The sequence below is a fragment of the Ichthyophthirius multifiliis genome (genome assembly GCF_000220395.1).
Source record: "Ichthyophthirius multifiliis unplaced genomic scaffold scaff_1120509250400, whole genome shotgun sequence".
Classification (NCBI taxonomy): domain Eukaryota; phylum Ciliophora; class Oligohymenophorea; order Hymenostomatida; genus Ichthyophthirius; species Ichthyophthirius multifiliis.
In genome coordinates this window covers 135-21449 of record NW_004086778.1, presented here as the reverse complement: position 1 = coordinate 21449, position 21315 = coordinate 135, and the positions used below count along the sequence as shown (strand labels likewise).

General features: G+C 16.0%; 6 protein-coding genes across 6 annotated transcripts, besides 28 other annotated features; 5 read left to right on the top strand and 1 right to left on the bottom strand. All coding sequences in view use genetic code 6, as the record gives it.

Annotated features, from left to right (window-relative positions):
- Nucleotides 1-1709: 1709 nt before the first annotated feature.
- Nucleotides 1710-1743: a microsatellite.
- A 539-nt stretch (nt 1744-2282) lies between these two features.
- Nucleotides 2283-2333: a microsatellite.
- Nucleotides 2334-2781: 448 nt separating this feature from the next.
- Nucleotides 2782-2811: a microsatellite.
- Nucleotides 2812-2852: 41 nt separating this feature from the next.
- Nucleotides 2853-2993: a microsatellite.
- A 622-nt stretch (nt 2994-3615) lies between these two features.
- Nucleotides 3616-3691: a microsatellite.
- Nucleotides 3654-3691: a microsatellite.
- Nucleotides 3692-4961: 1270 nt separating this feature from the next.
- Nucleotides 4962-5002: a microsatellite.
- An 83-nt stretch (nt 5003-5085) lies between these two features.
- Nucleotides 5086-5173: a microsatellite.
- Nucleotides 5087-5183: a microsatellite.
- Nucleotides 5184-5189: 6 nt separating this feature from the next.
- Nucleotides 5190-5246: a microsatellite.
- A 14-nt stretch (nt 5247-5260) lies between these two features.
- On the top strand, nt 5261-6627 carry IMG5_071420 (protein kinase domain protein; the record flags this gene model as incomplete). The annotated part of the gene is made up of 4 exons (XM_004036699.1): nt 5261-5615; nt 5663-6215; nt 6263-6454; nt 6496-6627. Coding segments are annotated over 4 exons (1232 nt in total), but the record flags the coding sequence as incomplete, so codon positions are not given.
- Nucleotides 6628-7799: 1172 nt separating this feature from the next.
- Nucleotides 7800-7850: a microsatellite.
- A 514-nt stretch (nt 7851-8364) lies between these two features.
- IMG5_071410 (poly polymerase and DNA-ligase zn-finger region family protein, putative) lies at nt 8365-8583 on the top strand (the record flags this gene model as incomplete). The annotated part of the gene is made up of 1 exon (XM_004036698.1): nt 8365-8583. One exon carries the CDS (start codon nt 8365-8367, stop codon nt 8581-8583), a length of 219 nt encoding a protein of 72 aa, XP_004036746.1.
- A 1322-nt stretch (nt 8584-9905) lies between these two features.
- Nucleotides 9906-9960: a microsatellite.
- Nucleotides 9953-9989: a microsatellite.
- A 2762-nt stretch (nt 9990-12751) lies between these two features.
- Nucleotides 12752-12795: a microsatellite.
- Nucleotides 12761-12812: a microsatellite.
- Nucleotides 12761-12817: a microsatellite.
- Nucleotides 12768-12848: a microsatellite.
- Nucleotides 12827-12893: a microsatellite.
- Nucleotides 12840-12885: a microsatellite.
- Nucleotides 12894-13836: 943 nt separating the features above from the next.
- IMG5_071400 (hypothetical protein) lies at nt 13837-15353 on the top strand. Its single transcript, XM_004036697.1, has 3 exons — nt 13837-14433; nt 14538-14740; nt 14793-15353. The coding sequence occupies exons 1-3, from the start codon at nt 14175-14177 to the stop codon at nt 15321-15323; spliced, it is 993 nt and encodes a 330-aa protein (XP_004036745.1). The 5' UTR covers nt 13837-14174; the 3' UTR covers nt 15324-15353.
- Nucleotides 14452-14508: a microsatellite.
- Nucleotides 15354-15613: 260 nt separating the features above from the next.
- Nucleotides 15614-15701: a microsatellite.
- Nucleotides 15640-15701: a microsatellite.
- Nucleotides 15644-15699: a microsatellite.
- Nucleotides 15702-17446: 1745 nt separating the features above from the next.
- IMG5_071390 (protein kinase domain protein) lies at nt 17447-18126 on the top strand (the record flags this gene model as incomplete). Its single annotated transcript, XM_004036696.1, has 3 exons — nt 17447-17492; nt 17576-17873; nt 18066-18126. The coding sequence occupies 3 exons, from the start codon at nt 17447-17449 to the stop codon at nt 18124-18126; spliced, it is 405 nt and encodes a 134-aa protein (XP_004036744.1).
- A 488-nt stretch (nt 18127-18614) lies between these two features.
- Nucleotides 18615-19258, bottom strand: IMG5_071380 (NLI interacting factor-like phosphatase family protein, putative; the record flags this gene model as incomplete). The annotated part of the gene is made up of 3 exons (XM_004036695.1): nt 18615-18745; nt 18800-18956; nt 18998-19258. The coding sequence occupies 3 exons, from the start codon at nt 19256-19258 to the stop codon at nt 18615-18617; spliced, it is 549 nt and encodes a 182-aa protein (XP_004036743.1).
- A 20-nt stretch (nt 19259-19278) lies between these two features.
- On the top strand, nt 19279-19455 carry IMG5_071370 (hypothetical protein; the record flags this gene model as incomplete). Its single annotated transcript, XM_004036694.1, has 1 exon — nt 19279-19455. A coding segment is annotated over one exon (177 nt), but the record flags the coding sequence as incomplete, so codon positions are not given.
- Nucleotides 19313-19359: a microsatellite.
- Nucleotides 19344-19509: a microsatellite.
- Nucleotides 19356-19461: a microsatellite.
- Nucleotides 19452-19494: a microsatellite.
- Nucleotides 19510-19916: 407 nt separating the features above from the next.
- Nucleotides 19917-19952: a microsatellite.
- Nucleotides 19953-21315: the final 1363 nt, after the last annotated feature.

The window sequence follows — 21315 nt, the reverse complement described above, 5'->3', positions numbered from 1 at the left end:
TTACATGCTAACATACTCTGTACTTTGATTAAACTACAGGTTTTAAAGTTAGAAATTTGTAAGATAAATAAATTCTATAAATAAACGGATGTATTGATTTTGATCAACCTTTATCTTATTTTATTCTTTCTATTTTTATAAAAATTAAGACGATTATAATAACGAATTATAAAATCCATAATATATTAATAGGCATTTATTATCTGATTTCTCACCAAAAAATAATATTGAAATTGTTTTACCTCTTGGTGTTTCTTTAATTATGGGAGTAATATAAGATTCAAAAGGAGGAATAAGAAATATAATTTAAGATATTACAGTAAATTAATAGTCTATAGAAAGTTCTTCATATTATACATTTATAAATAGTTGGTTTGCTTAAACTAAATAAAATTATTTAATGAAATAAAGTATTAATTATAATATGATTATTTAAGATATTATTAATCATATAAGTAGCTTTAGTTTTAAGGAAATGCTTAATTTATATAATTATATATTAATATTTTAAATGAGATTCAGAATTTATAAACCTATTTTTATTAATAAACTAACTCTTTCAACTATTTTATATAGACACAAATAACATTAAATTCAATATTTAATAACTTTCTCAGTTAAATTTCATCAAAATTAGGGTTTTATAAAATCAAACAATTTATTAATAATGCTTAATAAATAATAACTGATTAATAAGTCCTTATTAAGAATTTAGTAATTTCTGACACAAATAATATGCTAATCATTTCTAATAAATACAAGTTATTACATTATAAGCATAAATAATTTAAAATATTCAATAAGTTGATAGAGATTCATTTAATCCTAAATAAAACATATTATTAGATAGATAATACATTTAAATAATGTAATAATATCTTAAACTTTGAATATGATTTTAATTACAAACGAAAATCCTATAAAAGTTTTAAATATAATTACTTCTCAAATAATAACATTTAATGTATTAAAAGAAAATTATTTGAAATTAATTTCAGATGAATATAAAAATGATATAAATATAGATTAAAACTAAGAAAGTCTAACATACTAGGTAAATTTTATAGAATATCCTTCTTCTGTAATTAAACATGATAAAAACTTCCCTTACCCTAATACTCATCCTTTTATCATAAATGAAAAGACAATAACTTTTCTTTCAAATTAATAGTAAACACCAATTAATATTCCTTTATAAAACGTTTACAATTTACCTTAAACAGTAGATAATGTTGATGATTATTTTTGCATATAAAATATTTAGGACAAATGGATTGCTTAAGATTGTTTGCTTTTATATTAAAGAAATGATTAAAATAAAATTAATTAATTTATATGTTAATGTAAAACCCAAGGACAACAAACTCTTGTTAATGACATAAATGGGATATTTAAAAAAGCGATTTGTTCAAAATATTGGTATTTGCATGCGTCTATGTGGATTTTAGTTATTACTAGTATAATTTATATAATTTCATTTATTTATTTATAAAATATTTATAAAATTCAAGATTAATAAATTGAATAAAGTATGATAAAAAGAAACTAAATTAAAGATATAATTTTTAAAATAATATATCAGATGAAATAAGATAAAATTATTAACTAATATTTTTAAAAAAAATGAATAAATTATATAAATAGAACCTTAATATTTTGAGAAAACTCCAAATTAAAAATAAAGTATTTAAAATAAAAAATATTATTTATTATATCAAAATAATTTTATATTAAAATTAATTTACTAATTTTACCAAAAAAAAAATAATAATATTTGATAAATAATAATTACTAAATAATTTATTAACAACTAAAATCTTTTTTATTATTATATATTTTTTTTTAATTTAATTTTTACAGATACTTATGCTTAATTAAAATAAAAGAAAGAGTTTTTACAGAGTAATTAGCAAATGAAATCCGAAATTTTAAATGAATTATAATATTAAAATACTGCAATAAAAAATGAAAATGATGCATAATCAAATAATACATTATAGAACCTATAATATCACTAATCAAAATAGTAACAAAGAATCTACTTATTAGTATAAACAAATGATAAACATATTAATAGATAATATATCAATTTTAATAAAAGAATTTAAATAAATATTACAATTAGATAATATAGAAGATTTTATTAAAATTAAGATTAGAAAATTACATTCTTAATAATAAGTTTAAGTTGGTATATAAACAACTAACTATGAAAATGGCTTATAACCTCAAAACAATTACTATAAAGCTTAAAATGCGAAAAATTATTTGGTTAAAAACAAAAATCATGTTTAGATTAAAAGAAGAAATCATGTTTAGATTAAAAGAAGAAAACGTTAAATTAGTTTAAATCAATTATAAAATCTATAATTAGATAAAAATATAATAAACGACTAAAACTACGAAGAAAATTTAAAGTTATTTTATAGTAATATTTATTGATATTTTTATTTACTAAATTACTTCTGCATTTATTTAATATAAGTTAATATAATAATTAGATAAAAAAAATTAAATAAAAAATATTCATGGAAAATATATTTGTTTAATATTTTTAATATAGAAAATTAAATAATGAATATTATTAAAAAAAATATAGACTATAACAACATTTGAATATGATTTTATTTGTTTTAGGTTAATAAATAGAAAATAATTATATATGTTTTAATTAAGTATATATATAATATTAAATTTTTAAATTTTAAATTTTATCGTATATATTTATGTATATATAATATTTAATATTAAAATTATATAAAATATAAAAGTAAAAAAATGTAATATTATAAAAAATAATATTTTAAAAAAAGATTAAAAGAATAATATTATATATGTATTAAAATTATTACTTATGTATTATTTATTAATTGATATTTATTATTTATTATTTATTATTTATTATTTATTATTTATTATTTATTATTTATTATTTATTTTTTATTATTTAATATTATTTATTTTTATAATTTTTTTTTTATTTATTTATTATTAAAAAAAAGAAATATATAAAATTTAATAATATTTTTTAATTATAAATTAAAAAACATTTATAATTTTAACTATTTAAATAAATAAATGGAATAATAGAAAAATAATAAAAAAATAAATATATTTTAAAAATAGATATTTAAATTCACATTTTTATTAATTTATTTAAAATTGTTAAATAATATAATGTTTAGTTATTATTATATATTATTTTATATTAAATTTAAAATGACAAAATATATAAATAATTTTAAATTTAAAATACATATTATATCACAAATATTTAATAATATTATATTTAATTTATAATTTTTATTTTAATAAATAAAAATTATATTAATATTAATTTTTTTTATTTTATTTTATTTGTTCTTTTATTATTTTTTGAATACAATATAAAATAATAAGATTTTTATGCATATTACTTGCAAATATTCTTATATTAATATTTTTTTTTTTTAAAAAAAAAAAGTAATTAATTATTTTATGAAAAATAAAAAAAAAGTAAATAAAATAAATTAAAATATTTAACTAATAATTCAATTTTCTTTTTTTATTTTTAATTAAATCATGAATATAATGATTAATTTGATTTAAAAAGACTAAATAAAATGAAATTACATTAATATTTAAAATATTATAAAATTTATTTGTTATATTAAATTTAAAAAATATATAAATATTTAAAATATATCATAAAGTAGATATAAAAAATTATTTATTTTTATGAGAAAATATATATTTATTCATATAATACTAGTTATAATTGATTTTATTTTTTTGTTTTACTTTTATTTAAAAAACTCTATTAACTAACAAAAATGTGGTAGGTCAACTGTATTTCTTATTAATAATTTGGAAATAAAAAAATATTTTTTTTTTAAATTAATAAATGATAATTTAATATTTTTTATTCTTTTTTATTTTATTAATTTTTTCTAAACTAAAAAAATTATTAATAATAATATAAACTCGTAATATATCTAATTTTTTTATATTATATTTTCAATTACCATTATATTATAAAATGTATTAAAGTTAAGAAGAAATCAAAAATTTAATAGAATATTAAACAGAAATTATAGATTCATATTTGATTTCAGATAATAAAGAATTAGCAATATAATATGCTAAAAATTATGCTGTATTTTTATTTTTATTTAATAATTTTTTTTTTTTCAAATGAAAATTAGCTATCTCTTAAAGCATAAAAAATAAAAAATTATAGTAAGAAAATATGTCCTTTTTCTGGTAAATGTTATGAAAGAGAGAAAATGAATTTATTCTCGGAAAATATAGAACTCAATTTTTTAGGATCAGGTTATCCTATGTATTTCGAATATCTTAAAGGATGCATTGTTATATTATTAATGCTTTTTTCGACAAGTGGAGCTTACAATTTATTTTCTAATTATTACTTTGGCGAAGATTGTAAAAATATGAATTAAATCAAAAAATTGATTGAAGAAGATGATGATCATATTATAGATTAAATGTGTTAGCTTACTTGGACGACTAAAATGTCTTTTGCTAATAAAATTTCTGATTAAAAACTTATTTTTTTATAAGATATAATGAACTTCATATCTGTTTTTACAATAATATTAGTTTTTTAATACATTAGGACTACATAAAGGACCATAAATGAAGAATGCGATTAATATTTAATTTCAATTGCAGATTATAGTTTATGGATTTAAGATATTCCTTAATTTAATAAAAATGTAAAATCAATTAAGAAGTCTATTTATGATTAACTAAACGAATAATTGAAAGAATATTATTTTAACCTTGGATAAGATATCTAATATCCAAAGAAATATATGGAAATTGCAAAAATAACAGTTGGTTATAACTTAAAATAAACAAATAAATTGAATAAGCAATATAATTTATTAATAAAAAATCTTGTTAAAGAAAAATAGAAAAATAAAAACTCTGAATTAATTTAAAATATTTAATAATAGTTAAAATAAATAAAATAAAAAATAAATAAAGAAAAAGAAAAATATTACGATGGTGAAGTAGATAATAAATTATTTAATGGACATATATTTATATGTTTTTAAAGAGAATAAGGCATTATTTAATATAAAATAAAAAATAATAATAAATAATAAATAATAAATAATAAATAATAAATAAAAAATAATAAATAAATAAAAAATAATAAATAATAAATTATAAATAATTTTAATTATATATATATATATATATATATATATATTTATATATATATATATATATTTATATATTATGTTTTTTAAAGATAAAGAAGAAATTTTGAAAAATTAAATTTTTGGGAATAAAAATGCATTAAAAATAAATGGATAATTTGTTCGAATTTAAAAAGCACCAGAGCCAGAAGATATAAACTGGAATGCTCTTTCATGTAAATAATCTCAATAATTCAAGAAAAGAGTTTTTTCAGCTTTATTTACTATATTTTTACTATTTTCTTCTTTTTCTATTATATATTATTTAATGAATTTATAAGTAAACTTTAAAGAATAACCTCCTTTTCCAGAAGAAGTTTATAAAATGAAAATGCTTGCCTTGACTATTTCAATAGTGATTTAAATTTTAAATTTTCTACTATAAAAAGTATTAAACTTTTTATCAAGGTTTAAAATAAAATTGAAAAATAATTAATAAATTTTATATTATATAGTTTTGAATAACACTATACAAAAACAAAAGAACTATCATCTTTATCTCAAAAGTTGGCAATCGTATAATTTATAAATACTGCATTAATTGCTTTATTAATAAAAGTTTTATAATACTAATTAAATAATCCTGAAAAAGCTAAATCTAATATATATATAAATGGTGGTCTCATATATAATTAGCAATATGTATTTCTTTCTTCTCTTTTCTTTCCATTCATTTAGCTTGCTGACTTTGGAAGGCTTTATAAAGTATTAAAAAGAAAAATAATTTAAAAAGATAATCTAACTTAAGCACAATTAAATGAATTATATGAAGATTCAGTCCATAATATAGCTTACGATTATGGAGGTGTAATTAAGACTATGTATGTAACAGCGTTTTATGCACCTCTTATTCCTATAGGGATAATAATATCTATATTTAATATTCTTATTAATTATTTTATTCAAAAATATTTGCTTTTAACTCACAGAAGTGTTAAATATTCAGTTAGTGATTGTATTTCAAGAGATATGATTGAATAATTAGAACATCTTCTTCCGATTTATTGTGTAATAAATAATATTATAAAATATATTTGCATTTTTTTAAAAAATAGATTTCTAATGCATTATTTCAATATTTATTAAAAGATGGCTAGAATATTTCAAATTTCGGATATGCAGGTATATTTATTAGTGCAATTCATGTTATTTTACCAATGAGAAGTTTTAATGAATTTTTCTTTTATGTTAAAAAAGCTCCAGATTTGCACGAGACTTATAATGAAAATTACTTAAATTTTTAATTCGTAAATAAGATATATATTTTTTATAATAAATTAAAATATAGGACTATGATAGAGCAAATCCAGCTACTAATCAAGTTGCTAAAAAAGAATTTGTAGATGGAAAAAAATAAAAAAAAGTTATATATTAATGGTAAAGTGTGTTGCTTGCTAACTAAAAATAATTTTAAAATTGAATTATTAGATAAAACATAAATAAAATTTTTCTATTAAATATTTTTTAAATAAAATATGCAAATATTAAATTTTTAAAAATATCTTTTTTTTCTTCTATTTATATTTTTTGATAATTATAATTTTTTTATTTTTAATAAATATAATTAATATTAATAACAAAAAAAAAATTATATTTTTCTTATATAAATAAATTTATGATTTTTTTATTTATATATTAATTATTAATTTTAGATATTTTTTTTTGTTTCAAAAACTTAATTAATAAAAAAAATAAAATTATGTTAAAATATATATTAGCTTTATTTTTTATAAATTTACTTCAATTTAATCTTAAATTCTTAGCCATATTAATTTTTAAAAAGTCTGAATTTTACTAAATTTATCTATTTAATCTTTGTTAATTAGAATTATATTTACTAATAAGCTTCTAATATAAAAGCAATATCAATATTTTAACTTTTGCACTCTTAGATAATAACTAAATTAATCATCAAATCTTTTAAAATCACTATAAATATTTCAAAATCATTGCATATGTCCGCAAAAAGAACTTAAATTTACTATCATTAATTTATTTTTTCAATAAATATATTTTCAAATATTTTAAATTATTTATCTATATTATATAAATTATTAGATATTTAATATTTGTAAATAATAAATAATTTTATAATTCTTAATAGTTATACATGAAATTTTTTAAAATTGAAAACAATATTATCAATTTTTATACTTTTTTTGAGCTATTGAAAATTATATATTCATAAAAAAAATATTAAAAAATTAAAATAAATAATATTGAATACTTATTTTTGTTTATTCATTTGTAAAACCTATGCCTATTTTCTATTTACTTCCATTTATAATAGATAACAGCGTAATTTAAGGTATTTTTATAAGGTTTTAATGCTTTTTCTAATGATCTAATGTGAATTAATATTATTTGATAGCGTAAAAAAAAATAAGCAAAATCTAAAACAATAAAATATATAACTTATATCAATATTAAACATTTAAATTTTCATATAAATATAGATCTTTTAATATTAAACAAAAAATTTTTGTATATTAAATGAATTAAAAATCAATATTAATATATAAATTTTAAATTTAAACTAATGAAATTATTAGAAATATAAAATTTATATCAATTATAATTTTTTATTGAATTATTTTTTTTTTTACTAAAAAAAGAAATTTTTTTAATTATTAAAAAAAAAATATAAAGTTTTTTTTTTATAAAAGAAAAGAAAAAAATTAAATTTATGTCTTAACTTTAAGTTGAAAATAGCAAAAAGAAATAAAATTGTAAATAATGTTCATAATCTATATAAAATAAATCTCTTTAATTTTCTAAAATTCAAGGAAAAAATACTTTTTATTATCATCCGGCTTGCGTTTTTTCTGAGCCTAAATTATTAAAAAAAAATATATCTTTAGAAGAAATTAAAGGATTTGAAGATATTTCTAAAAAAGATTAGAAAAGTTTGCGTGAAATATTCAAAAAATCATAAAAAACTTAAAATTCGGTTGATTAAGAATAAAAAGATGATAAACAAACAAAGTAATCTAAACGATTAATAGATAAAAAAGATCAAAAAAAAGAAAAAAAAAAAAACAAAGAACCTTAAGGATATACAGCAGAAGAATTAGTAAAATTTAAATAGTATAAAGAAGAATTAAAAACAAAAACGAATGACTATTTAAAAGCTCTACTGAGAAAAAACTAATAATTAATGGCTGGATCAAAAGATGAATTGATTGAAAGAGTTGCCGATAGAAAAACTTTGGGAAGTATTCCTAATTGTTCTAAGTGTGGAGGTGGAAAACTTAAATTTGATATGTAAAAAGGAGAGTATTTTTGTAAAGGATTTATGGAAGATACTACTTTTAGATTTTGTAGGGCAAAGTTTTCTAAAAATGAAGTCACTAGATATGATTTTAATGATATTTGAATATTTATTTTTATTTTATTCAAAAAATTAGAATTTTTATTTTACCAGAATATCTTTTTATTGATATAAAATATATATTTTTTAACTAAAAAAAATATTTTTTTAATTATTAAATTTTTTTTTTTTTTGTCAATGATTATAAAAATAATATTTTTTATTATTAATTTTTTGTTTTTATAAAATATGAAATTTTATTAAATAAATAAGTTTTAAAATTCGAACAAGATCGAAAAAATTAATCTTTATAATTATTTAATCTAAATATAGATAAATTACGTATAGAGTTAAACTTAGAATTTTAAAATATCTTAAAAAGTCACAAAAAGCATATAGATTTGGTAAAAATAGTAAGTTAAGACTAATTTTTTCTTAATAATTTGTCTTTTTATAAATAACTCATTTAAATATTTGAAATATAATTGACCAATAAATTATAAGAGAAATGTAATTTTATTTAATAAGCTTATCTGAAAAAATAGATATTATTTATTGATACCTAAAGAATTATTTACAGAAGTGATTTAGATGATTAATTATAATTATCTTAAATGACTAAAGTAAAAAAAAATATATGAAAATTAAAAGATAAACTTAATATGTAATTTATCAACATATAATATCTGTATTTGAAAAACAAAACAAACACTAATCGAATATTTTACTGGGATTTTTAATTGATATATAAGCTTATAAAAAATTCTATAATAAAAAGAATAAAGAAAGAAAGAAAGAAAGAAAAATATTTAATTTTTTTAAATATTTACGTAATTTTTAACTATTTAAAAAAAAAAACGAATTAAAAATGAGAAGATTTTTATTTTTTATAAAAAAAATCAACTTAAAATAATGTTCTATCAAGTGTTTTATTTTTATATATAAATAATATTACTATTAAAAAAACGATTATATTCAAGATATACATAAAAAAAATTAAAATATATGGGAAATAAACTATTATTTGATTGATAAAAATTTTAAATATATTAATATAGAGTATAAAAAGTTTAATTAATAAATTATAAATTTTAAATAAAGCTATTATATTTGAAGTAATTTTAAACAGTTTACACAAAAAAATAATTAATTTAAAAATTAAAAAAAATAGACTTTTTAAGTAATTTGTCTTAAATATTAAAATAAAATAAAAAAAAAAAAAAATTGTAAATAATGGATATATAAATATTTAATGTCGAAAATTAAATAAAGTAATATTAAAAATTTGTTAATATTAAAATTTTAAGTATTTATTAAAAATTTAATCAACTAAAAAGAAAATAAAGAATAATAGGATTTTTAATTAATTGATTATTAGATTATTATTTTATTTGAAAAATAAAAATAAATATATATATTAAAAAATATAACAATAATATATATTTAATATATATATATATATATATATATATTTTTATTCTTATAAGTAATATATATTTATTATAATATATTCAATATTAATAAAAAAATTATTACTAATATAATAAATATAAAATTATAATTATTTCGGTTATTTTAGTTATATATATATTTTACTTTTTCTATTACAAAAATATTAATAATTGCTATAATTTTTTTTTTAAACAATATTAAAAAAATATCCTCAATATTTTTTTTTTACTTCTTTTATAAATTTTGAAATAACGCAAAATTTAAAAAAAAAAATATAAAAAAACAGTATCTGCAATATCATAAAAAAATAAAAAATAAAAAAATAATCTAAAAACAAAACAAAAAATATATAATACCAGAATTATAAATTAAATAATAATAATCTTAAAATTTAAAAGAATATTAATAACATATGTTTAAGAAATTAGTATTTATATTAATTATTTTAATAAATATTGTATTATTATGTGATCGTTCATGTGATTGTGAAAGTAAAATAGCACCATTATACTGTACATCATGTAAATCTCCTTATGCTGAGATAAACTCAAGCTTTATTTCTTGTACTTGTTAACAAGGATATTCTCCAAATAAAAGAACAGAAAAAAATTTTGAATGTATAGAAACTTTATAACTTTATACTTAATAACAAGAAGAATGTGATTTATAATTATACAAATACATTAAATCTATAGTAGTATCAAACAATTGTGCAGTTATATCTTAAACAAACTAATAAACATAATAATAATTAGTAAGAAGTATTTTAAATTTCGACTTTTAAAGAACTACAATGTCAAAAGATTGTTATTATAAATTAAAGAGTTCTCTTTTAATAAAAAAGAATGCGAATATCGGTTATGAACCTTTAGATTAATAATATTATAGTTTTTAAACTGGAACTAGTATAATAATAGATATTGATGTATAAAAAGCATTTGAATTAGCATTAATAACAAAAAATGAAAATAAACATATATATCACGAATTATATTTTGGATTAGAATTAGGTTCAGAGTCCTAAGTACTTAGACTACATGAATTCAAAATTACTCTATATATAAATGATAATTTAGTTTTTGTAATGTAAAATGATGTAAGCTTTTAAATTACTGATAAATGCCAAAATGCAAAAAGCGATTGTGTAATTATAACTGATATAGATACTTAAGGCTTTATTTGTTAAGATAAAACTTGTAAAAATACTAGAGATAATAATAAATTTTAAGTTGGAGATCAAATGTTTGTTAAAATTGCTTTTAAAGATAATTCTTATACAAGAAAATTAGATTTGACTTAAGCTCTTTATAAAGGTACAAATGTTCTTTATAATATTTATGAATAAACTACTGTAATTTCTTAAAATCCTGGAGAAATTATACTTGCTTTGCTACTTTCATAAATAGGTAATGATTCGACTGTCCAATTTGGATTATAAATAAGTCCTTACGAAAAAAGAATAAGAAGATTAGTTGGTTAAAACTAATAGCAAAGTGTTAATTAAAACTTCTAAATTAAAGTTTTGCCTAAAAATGCATTATCTGATGATATATAAAATAACATTTCATTTAAATTAGTAATTTCTGTAGGATTATTTACTTTGTTTTTTATTTGAAGTAGATAATTAAAATGCTTATTTTTTTATTTTTTTTTATTTATTAACAAAATTAAAAATAAAATTAAAATATTATTATAATATAAAAATGTATTTCCTAATATATATTTATAAATCTGTCTTAATTTAAATATAAATTTTATAAATATCTGATTTTAAACTTTTTTTAGAATTAATTTATTTTAAAAATATAGTATTTTCTAAAATAAATAATAATATTAAATTTAAATTTAAACAAAAAATATAGAAAAATCTAATCAAATAAGCAATTCGTAGATATATTATTAATTATGTTCATTAAGAATAAAAATATTTTATTATCTATACTTTTTAAAAATTGTCATTTTTTATATAAACAAAATAGGATTTGTTAATTTATATATTAGTAATGCATTAATATTATTTTATTCTATAGTATTAATTTTCTAAGTTAATAAATATTATAATCATCTAATTATTCTTTTATAAAAAAGAATTACTTTTATCTTCTATTTTAAATTTTAAAATATTTGTTTTGTTTTTGATTAAATTTAGAAACATAATTTTATTTTTTTACAAATTTTTCCAAAGTTATTAAAATCATTTAATATATTTATATTTTTTGTATGACTACTGATATTTTTTAATTATTTATTCATTAAAATATTTTATATTTATTATTTTTTTAGTAATAAGTTATGATTTATATAGATATTGGAGAGAATGAAAATCATAAAATATAATTTTTTATATTACTTTTTTAAATATTTTAAATTTATTTTTTACATTTTAAGTAGTTTAAGGACAATTAATTATATTATAAGCAGTTTTATAAGTTTTAAATGGAAAAAAATTTTCGAGTTTCTTTACTTACTCACGCATTTAATTATTTAATTTTTTTTTAATTTATTTTCTTCTTCAAAAAATTACTTTTATTTAAATATATATGAATTTGCGCATTATTTAATAAAAATTAAATTTAAGGTAATTTTTATTTAAATAAAAAATATAAATTAGGTTATTGATAAAAATAATTTTATTAAATCATTAAAATTTATATTTAAAAAATGTAATAAACATAATAAAAATAATATAATAATAATATTTTTGTTAAAGAAAAATATATATGTTAGAATATATATTTATTTATATTCTTTAAAAACTATTAAATTTAAGTAAACCAAAATGATAATTTATAATAAATTAAAATAATATAACAATAAATAAAATAAAATAAAAAAAAATAAAAAAATACTATGAATTATTAAATAAATAAAAAAAAAATTAAATTTATATAAAAATAACTAAATTATAAAAAATAAAAAAATAAGGGCAATCTAAAATGATAAATAATAATGACTAATAAAAAATTCCTCCAATTAATTTAAAAACCTCATTTACAGATGTATCCCATATAAAAAATAGTAAAAGTTCTTTTGTATTAAACAAAGAATAAGCAAGCAAAAAGTATTCATCATAAACTGATCGAATTCAGTTAATTTAAAATACTGAAAAAACTGCAATAAAACAAAAAACAAGCAATAGCAATATAAATAATATGTATTTAAATTAAAAAACTGTTGAGTAAATAAATGATTTAAGTATGAGCAAATATGATTCAAAAGGCTAATAAATATTAACTAATTTAATATTAAAAGAAGAGGAATGTGTAAAAATATTAGAATCGAGATGCGATAAAGTAAGAGAATTAGCAGAAGTCTTATATTATCAAGCATCTCATGTAGACTCTAGCATGCAAAAAAAAATAGACATATAAAAAATCAAAGAAGCATTGACTTCTTTATCTTATAGTTTAGTATAAGCTTCGCAAAACGAAATTAATCTTGGATCTAAACTCAGAGAAAAAGAAAAATCAAATATTGATATTAGTCAATTAAAAAAATAAAATCAAAACTATAAAGAAAAAAATGCAGAGCTTCTAAAAGTAATAGATAATCTTTAAAATAGAATAAAATTATTTTAAGAGGAGAATAATAAACTTCAGATACTATTAAATATTGAAAAAAAATCATCAAAAGACAATTCGAAAAAGGTAATATCTTTAGAAAAGAGAATTGAGTTTATTTTAGAAAATGACATTAATGTTAATTTAAACCCAAGTGATAAATTAAGAGCAAGTTTAAATGAACTTTTGAGAGAAAACGAGTCTTTAAAGCGTGATTTAACACACAAAAATTAAGAAATAGAAAGAATAATGGGAAATATGAAAAAACTAAACGGTTATGTTTCTCGATTGAATAAAAAAATTGAAAATTTATAAATTAATACTTCTGGAAAAAATAATTAAAAAGACAAAAACAGTAATAACGGGGATGATAATGACAAAAAAAATAATCTATTCAAAAAAGATGATATTGATTTACTTGCGAACTTTATAATTCCATAAAATCTTGATTTTAGAATAGTCAGTTTAAATTCAGAATATGCAAATTTAATTAGTGATTTGCTAATTTTAGGTGCACCTGCATTTACAAAATATATTATTAATGTTGAAAATTAAGACGAGAAAAAAAATCTAGTAAATCTTATTACAAATTAATTCGTTTCCTATAAAGATATTAGCGAAAGATTAAATTAGATATTCCATTAAATGAATGAAGTATAATAAATGAATGATATTAAGGATATTATTATGTATGCTAATACTAATTTTGCTTAAATTTTTAATGCTTAAAGATGTCATTTATGGATTGTAGAAAAGTAAAGTGGATTATTGTAAACTTTTATAGGAAACGCTATTACTATAAAATGTATTATTAATAAAGGATTAATTGGGGATGTATTTTATAAAAAGCAAGCGATTAATTCTAAAACTGCTAAATGTAAACCTCTGTTATTTAAAATTCAAAGTAACAATATTAAATAAAATATATAATATATATATATATATATATATAGATATAAATATATATATATATATATATGTATTTAATTTATTATTTATCTATTGAAGATGGAATAAATAAAGAAGAAACTGAATATGTTGATTGCACTTTATTAATTCCTATTTTTTGTGATATTGATAATAAATATATTAAAGGTATTTTAGAAATAAGTAATTCTTAAAATGATTTGTTTAGTTTTGATGAAGAATATTTAGGAATAATTCTTTCATATAATTTATCTTTTATAATAAGAAATATTATTTTAAGATAAGTAAATTAAATTATACTTTTAAATAGAATAAAAAAAAAAAATATTATAAAAGACTTTGGAAAGTGAAATTAAATTTAGATAATTATTATTTGATGCTTATGAATAATTTATTTAATGCAAAGATAAATGGCAATTTACTATAAAAGTTTAATAATGGATTTAAATGATATTCGGAGTTAATCTCAGTGTATTTTATTTTATTGAAGATTCCAAAATGATTTCATATGCTTAAAATAAAGAAAAATAAATATTTACATATAATCATGGATTAGCAGGAATGGTGGCAAAAGAAATGAAACCATATATTATTCATGATATTAAATCAAATAATACTTATAATTAACTTGTTGATTTAACAAGCATTCTACCTATTTATGTAGTTCCTTTAGTTAGTAATGAAAAAAAAGAAGTTTATGGAGTAATTGAAATAGCATTAAAAAACTAATACAAGTCGAAAAAAGAAAAAAACAGTTTACTTGATGGATATAATTCTTCATACGGAATGGATGAAAATTTAACAAATATTTTTAATTAGTTTGCTTCTTTAGTTATGCATGCTATAAAAAATAATTTTTTTAATTGAAAATAAATATATAGTTTATATTAAGTGTTCCATGATATATTTTTGATTAGCAAATATAATTTGTTTAATATTTTTTTTTTTTCTTGATTTTTTTTTTATTTAAACTTAATGAAAAAGAAAATGTTAAAAAGATTTTTATTAAAAATCTTAAATAAAAAAAGATAATTAGATATTTTATATTATTAATATTTTTTTTTTTAAAAAATGAAATAATATAAATATAATAAAGATAATTAAAGATTTAAAAATAAATAAAAAAATATTAAAAAAATTTAATTTAAAAAATTTAAAAATATAAAATGATATATAATATTGAATAAATATATAAATATATAAATATATAAATATATAAATATATAAATATATAATATATATAAAAATTTATATTAGTATTTTATCACATTTATATAAATATTTTTATTTTTTCTATAATTTTTTTAATTTAATTTTAAATCTATTATTATAAATATGTTATTATTCAATTTTAAAATTTTCCATTTATTTTAAATTTGATTTAATTTTACATATATATTATTAATATATTATTATATTTTTTTTATTATACCATTATTAAAATTACTTCAATCAATTCTTTTTATTTTTATTTTTAATGAATTTAAAATAATAAATTACCCCTTGCTCTAAAGCTATTTAAAAAATAGGTTAAGAAATTTTTTCTGAAACATTTAATTAAACTTATAATTAATTATATAACAACACCTAGATTTCATAGAATATAATAAATAATAATAACTATAATTAATAAAATTTAAATGAAAGCTTAACCTTAATGTCAAATACAACAGCAGCAACAAAATAATTTTTAAATTAAATATCTAAAAAAATTATATAATAGTATATTCATCCTATTGATTATGAACAAGGTGAAAGTATTTGTAATTATCGTAACTCTTTTACAAATGAAATATTAGACGAAGAAGTTTTTGTTATATAAACTCATCTAAATAAAAAACCCAAAGGGTCTAAAATATTATGAGAAAAATAAAATTAGGATTAATATTAATAAATAAAAAACTTAGATACAGGTATAATAAATTATATATATAAAATAAAATATTTTTAAAAATAAAATACGAATAAATAATAATAATTGAAATATTATTTATTATTTTCTAATTAAAATATAGGATAGTCAATAGATATTAGAAATGAAAAAGAAATAGACGATTTTTTTTCTTAAATACCAAAATTTAAAATTCCGTATAATTTAAAGTGGATTGAATGGTGGGAAAAAAAAAAACTAAATTAATTAGACTTTAAAAATGCTTGTAAATTAAATATGACTGAAAAAATTATAGAAATATTACAATAAAATGATTAAAAAGACCTTTTTCCTAATATAAATATATCAATTTAAAATGGTTGGAAGCCTCTTCATTATTTTGCTCACTTTGGAAATGTTTAAATATGTAATCTTTTGATAAAATTAGATGCTGATTTAGAAGATTTTAATAATTATTAATAAACACCCTTGATTTTAGCTTGTTTATAAAATTAAATAGAAACTGTTAATTATCTTATTTCTGTTGGGGCTAATATTAATACATATGATTTTAATTTTAATACGTGTTTGCATTACGCATTTATCAATGAAAATATGGAAATGATAAATTTATTAATATTAAAGCCTAATATTAATTTATATTTTAAAAATTAAAATGATAAATATGCTTGGTAAATGTCAAAAAATAAATAATTATATAATTATTTTATTTAACTAAAAAACTCTAAAATGCTAAAATAAAACTATGCTTTGGAAGTGGAAGAATTTTAAGAAGACTAATTATAGATGATTTTCTCTAATAATCAAAGTTTTGCTTAATAAGATTTGACTGAAATAAATTAAAAAACTTATTAAAATTAATATTAAATATTAGGTTTATTAGGAAAAGGAACTTTTGGAGAAGTTTTTTTGATTTAAAACAAATTAACCCAAAAATAATATGCACTTAAAATGATTTAAAAAAAAATAGTTATTTAAAATGATATGTTTTAATATGTTTTTACGGAAAAAAATATTCTTTAGAAATCTGATTTTCCATTTATCATAAAGTTACATTAAGCTTTTTAAACTCCAGATAAACTATTCTTTGTATTAGAAAATGGTGTAAAAGGCGATTTATAACAGCACTTAACTTGTGAAAAAAGGTAATTTTTTAATAATTTAATATATATAATTTAATTAAATTATTTGTGAAGATTTAGTGAAAAAAAAGCTAAATTTTATGCAGCAGAGGTTTTATTATCATTAGAATATTTACATAATAATGATATAATATATCGTGATTTGAAGCCTTAAAATGTATTGGTATGTGAAGATGGTCATATAAAACTAACTGATTTCGGACTATCCAAAGAAGGAATTAAAGAATATGAATAAGGAGCAAAAAGTTTTTGTGGATCAGTAGCTTATATGGCTCCAGAAGTTTTAAAAAACTAAGGACATGGTAAATCAGTTGATTTTTATTAATTTGGAATTTTCATATACGAAATGTTAACAGGGTATACACCATTTAGTGGTCCAGATGAGTATTTATTTATATATTTTGTTTTTATATTTATAATAATATTTAATTAAGAAATACCATTTATATGAACATATAAATTGGTTAATTAAAGTTTCCTAATTATATTTCTAGAACTACAAAAAGCCTTTTAACAAAAGTAATTATAATATATATTTTTTTAAAAAAAAGAAACAAAAAAAGTTATTATCAAAAGATGCTAGATTCAGACCTACTCCGAATTAAATTAAAAGACATCCTTATTTTTCTGGCTATGATTGGAGAAGTGTTTATTTAAAGTTTCAAAAAATTATATAAATAATTAGTTTTTTATTCTAATTAACAGAAAATTATAGCCTCCAAAAGTATTTGTTCAAAAATAATAAATTAGACCAATCGATTAATAAAAATTAGATGAATTATTAAATCCGAAAACATAAAAAGATAGTTTAATTTAAAACGATTAGATATAATTAAGAAATTTTAATTAATGGAGCTTTTAAGAATAAGTCTGAATTTCAATATAAAATATTTTAAATTTCTAAAAATAATTAATTTTTGATTATATTAAAATTAAATAAAAAATAAAACATATATTCATCTAAAAAATAATAATTTATTATTAACATTTATTTTTATAAATAGTTTTTATATATTAAAAAATTATATTTTACATAAAATATTTATAAAAATAAATTAATATAATAAAATCAAAAAAAAATCATTAAAAATTAATTCTTATTTTCGTTTACAATTTATATATTAATCAATCATATTCTTCATCTAAGCTTAGATTTAAATGTGGATTTTCTATTCCTTTTAAACAATTTTTTATCATTTTTTCTTTAAATTATTTTAGTGCAGATTACACGTTTTTAACTTTTTTAGTTGCAACATCTTGTAAATTTAGAAAAAAAAAAAAAAAAAAAAAATTATTTTCAAATAAAATACCTTTTAAAATAGGTATTAAATCTAAAAGTGCTCTATCTTAAGGATCTCCATACCAAGATTAAATACAAATTCCGTTTTCAGGTTATAATTAAAAATTTTCAACTGTATTATCAATAATAATAACTTTATTTAAATCTCTCCCAATCACAGTCAAATCCTTTTTTATATGTAAAATTAAAATGTATAAAAAATAAATACTTTTATATATGTTCCATTATAAGTTAAAGTATGTTAACGATATAATTTATGAGCAATTGATTTTTTAACATCTATTATATCTAAAATAAAATTAGCATAATCATTTAAAGCAGCAGTAAAAATTATTATTTCGTAAAATTTTGCCATAGTTTCTAAAAATAATTCTGCATAAGGCCTTACTAAAAATTAACCACCGCCTTCTTCTAATTCTTAATAATGTACTAAGGTTTCATCTAAATCTAACACTAAAGTAAATTACATTTTAGAAGATTCTTTTATATATGTAATAGTATCAATTTAACCTTTTTCTTGTATTTATTATTATTATTATTATTATTATTATTATTATTATTATTATTATTGCTATTGCTATTGCTATTGCTATTGATATTGCTATTGTTATTCCAATTGCTATTGCTATTGCTATTGCTATTGCTATTGCTATTGCTATTGCTATTGTTATTATTATTATTATTATTATTATTATTATTATTATTTTTGTTATTTCTATTAGTTTATATTATCTTCTTCTAATATTTTATTATTATTTTTTTCAGATTATTATAAGTTTTTATTTTATTCCTAATTATTTTAAGTTTCCATTTAATTATATTTATTTTTGTTTTATTCGTTTTTTAGCACATTATCTTTTTCTTCATCCTAATCAATTTTTAAATTATTTTTTTGTTTTTTTTGAAATAGTATATTTTTTAAAAATTCTTCCTATAATATTTTTGTCTTTTTTTATAAAATAAATATACTTTTCAATATTAAAATATATTTTACATTTTATTCTGATATTTATTAAGAAAATTATATTATTTCATTAATTTAATATTAATAAAATTTTTATAAAATCTAAAACAAATTTTAATAAATTTATTCTTAATTTTAATTTTGAATTTAACATTCGATCCTTTATATTTTAATCTTTTATATATTTTATTTTTTATATTTACATAATTTAAAGTAAAGGTAATAGAATATTATTAAATTTTTTCAAAACAGAAAGTTTATCTTAGCTTTTTATGAGAAATTGAATTTTTTTACTTTTAATTCTTTCTAATGAAATAGAATTTAGAATTTAACATTTTATTAATTATTCGAAAAACATTATTATTAAAATAAAGCTTTAATGCACATATTAAAATTAATTTAAAATATTCATCAAGTTTTCATTTTATGTAAAGAATCCTTATATAGATTCTCTTAATTATTTAATTACAACTATATGTTCATATACAATCAGCTAAACTGAAATAATTTAAATATTTAAAGCTTTTTAAACCTCATATTTATTTTCAAAACTTAGTTAGTTAATAAAATTTTCAAAATAGTTCATTTTATTTATTAATAGTTAGTATTTTAAAAGATATTTAGATTAAAAATTAAATGTTTTATTTTCTTAAGTAAGTTAAAATAGACATTCTTCTATTTCTAAAATAGTATTAATTAAGTTTTCTTAGTTGTTTTTCTTAAAGTATAATTCAATATTGTTTTATTCTTAATAGTATTTAATATTATCATAAGATAAAGACAATATGTTTGTTTATTCATTAGAACTTGGAGTTATTACTGTTTTTTACTATAAATTTTAATTCTAAGATATATTTAAAAAATCTTATTAAGATTATAATTATTCATTTATTTGAGGCTTATTTGAGCTTATATTATTTGAATTATTAGTTTCGAATTCTTCAAAGTCTTTATTATTATCATCAAAGTATTATTATTCATTATTTTAATAATTAAAAGTCGCACATAACTATTATTTTAAAAGATTATTTGCTTATTCTTATTGATAATTAATTGGAGTTTACTAACTAATTTAAAATTAATTACCTAATTTATCTTAAAGAAGTTAAATTATTAAATTTTATTTCTCAGAATTCTATTTTTAAGAATTCTAAATTTGTTAAACTAATTAAGATTTGTTTAGATTATTTGAAATTTAAGATAGATTTAATTATTGGTCTTGCTAAAAATCGAAATCAGTTTAATTAACACTATTAAAACTATCATTTATATTAATCCATTAACTGTATTGGTTTCTTGAATTCTTTTATGTATTATTTGAATCACCTGTTAATTGTTAAAAACTATTGTTTTTTTGAGAATCTTAAAAGTTAGTATTTTATAAAATTTATTTTTTGTTTTCATTTTTCTTAAAAAAAGTATTATTTTAGATATTGTTTTAATTCCTGAATTATAATCTTTAATTAAAATGTAAATCTTAATAAGATTTGTAAGAATTTAATTGATTTAATAGCTTTTACTACATGAATTATCTGTTTTGGTTTTCTATTAAATTATATTAT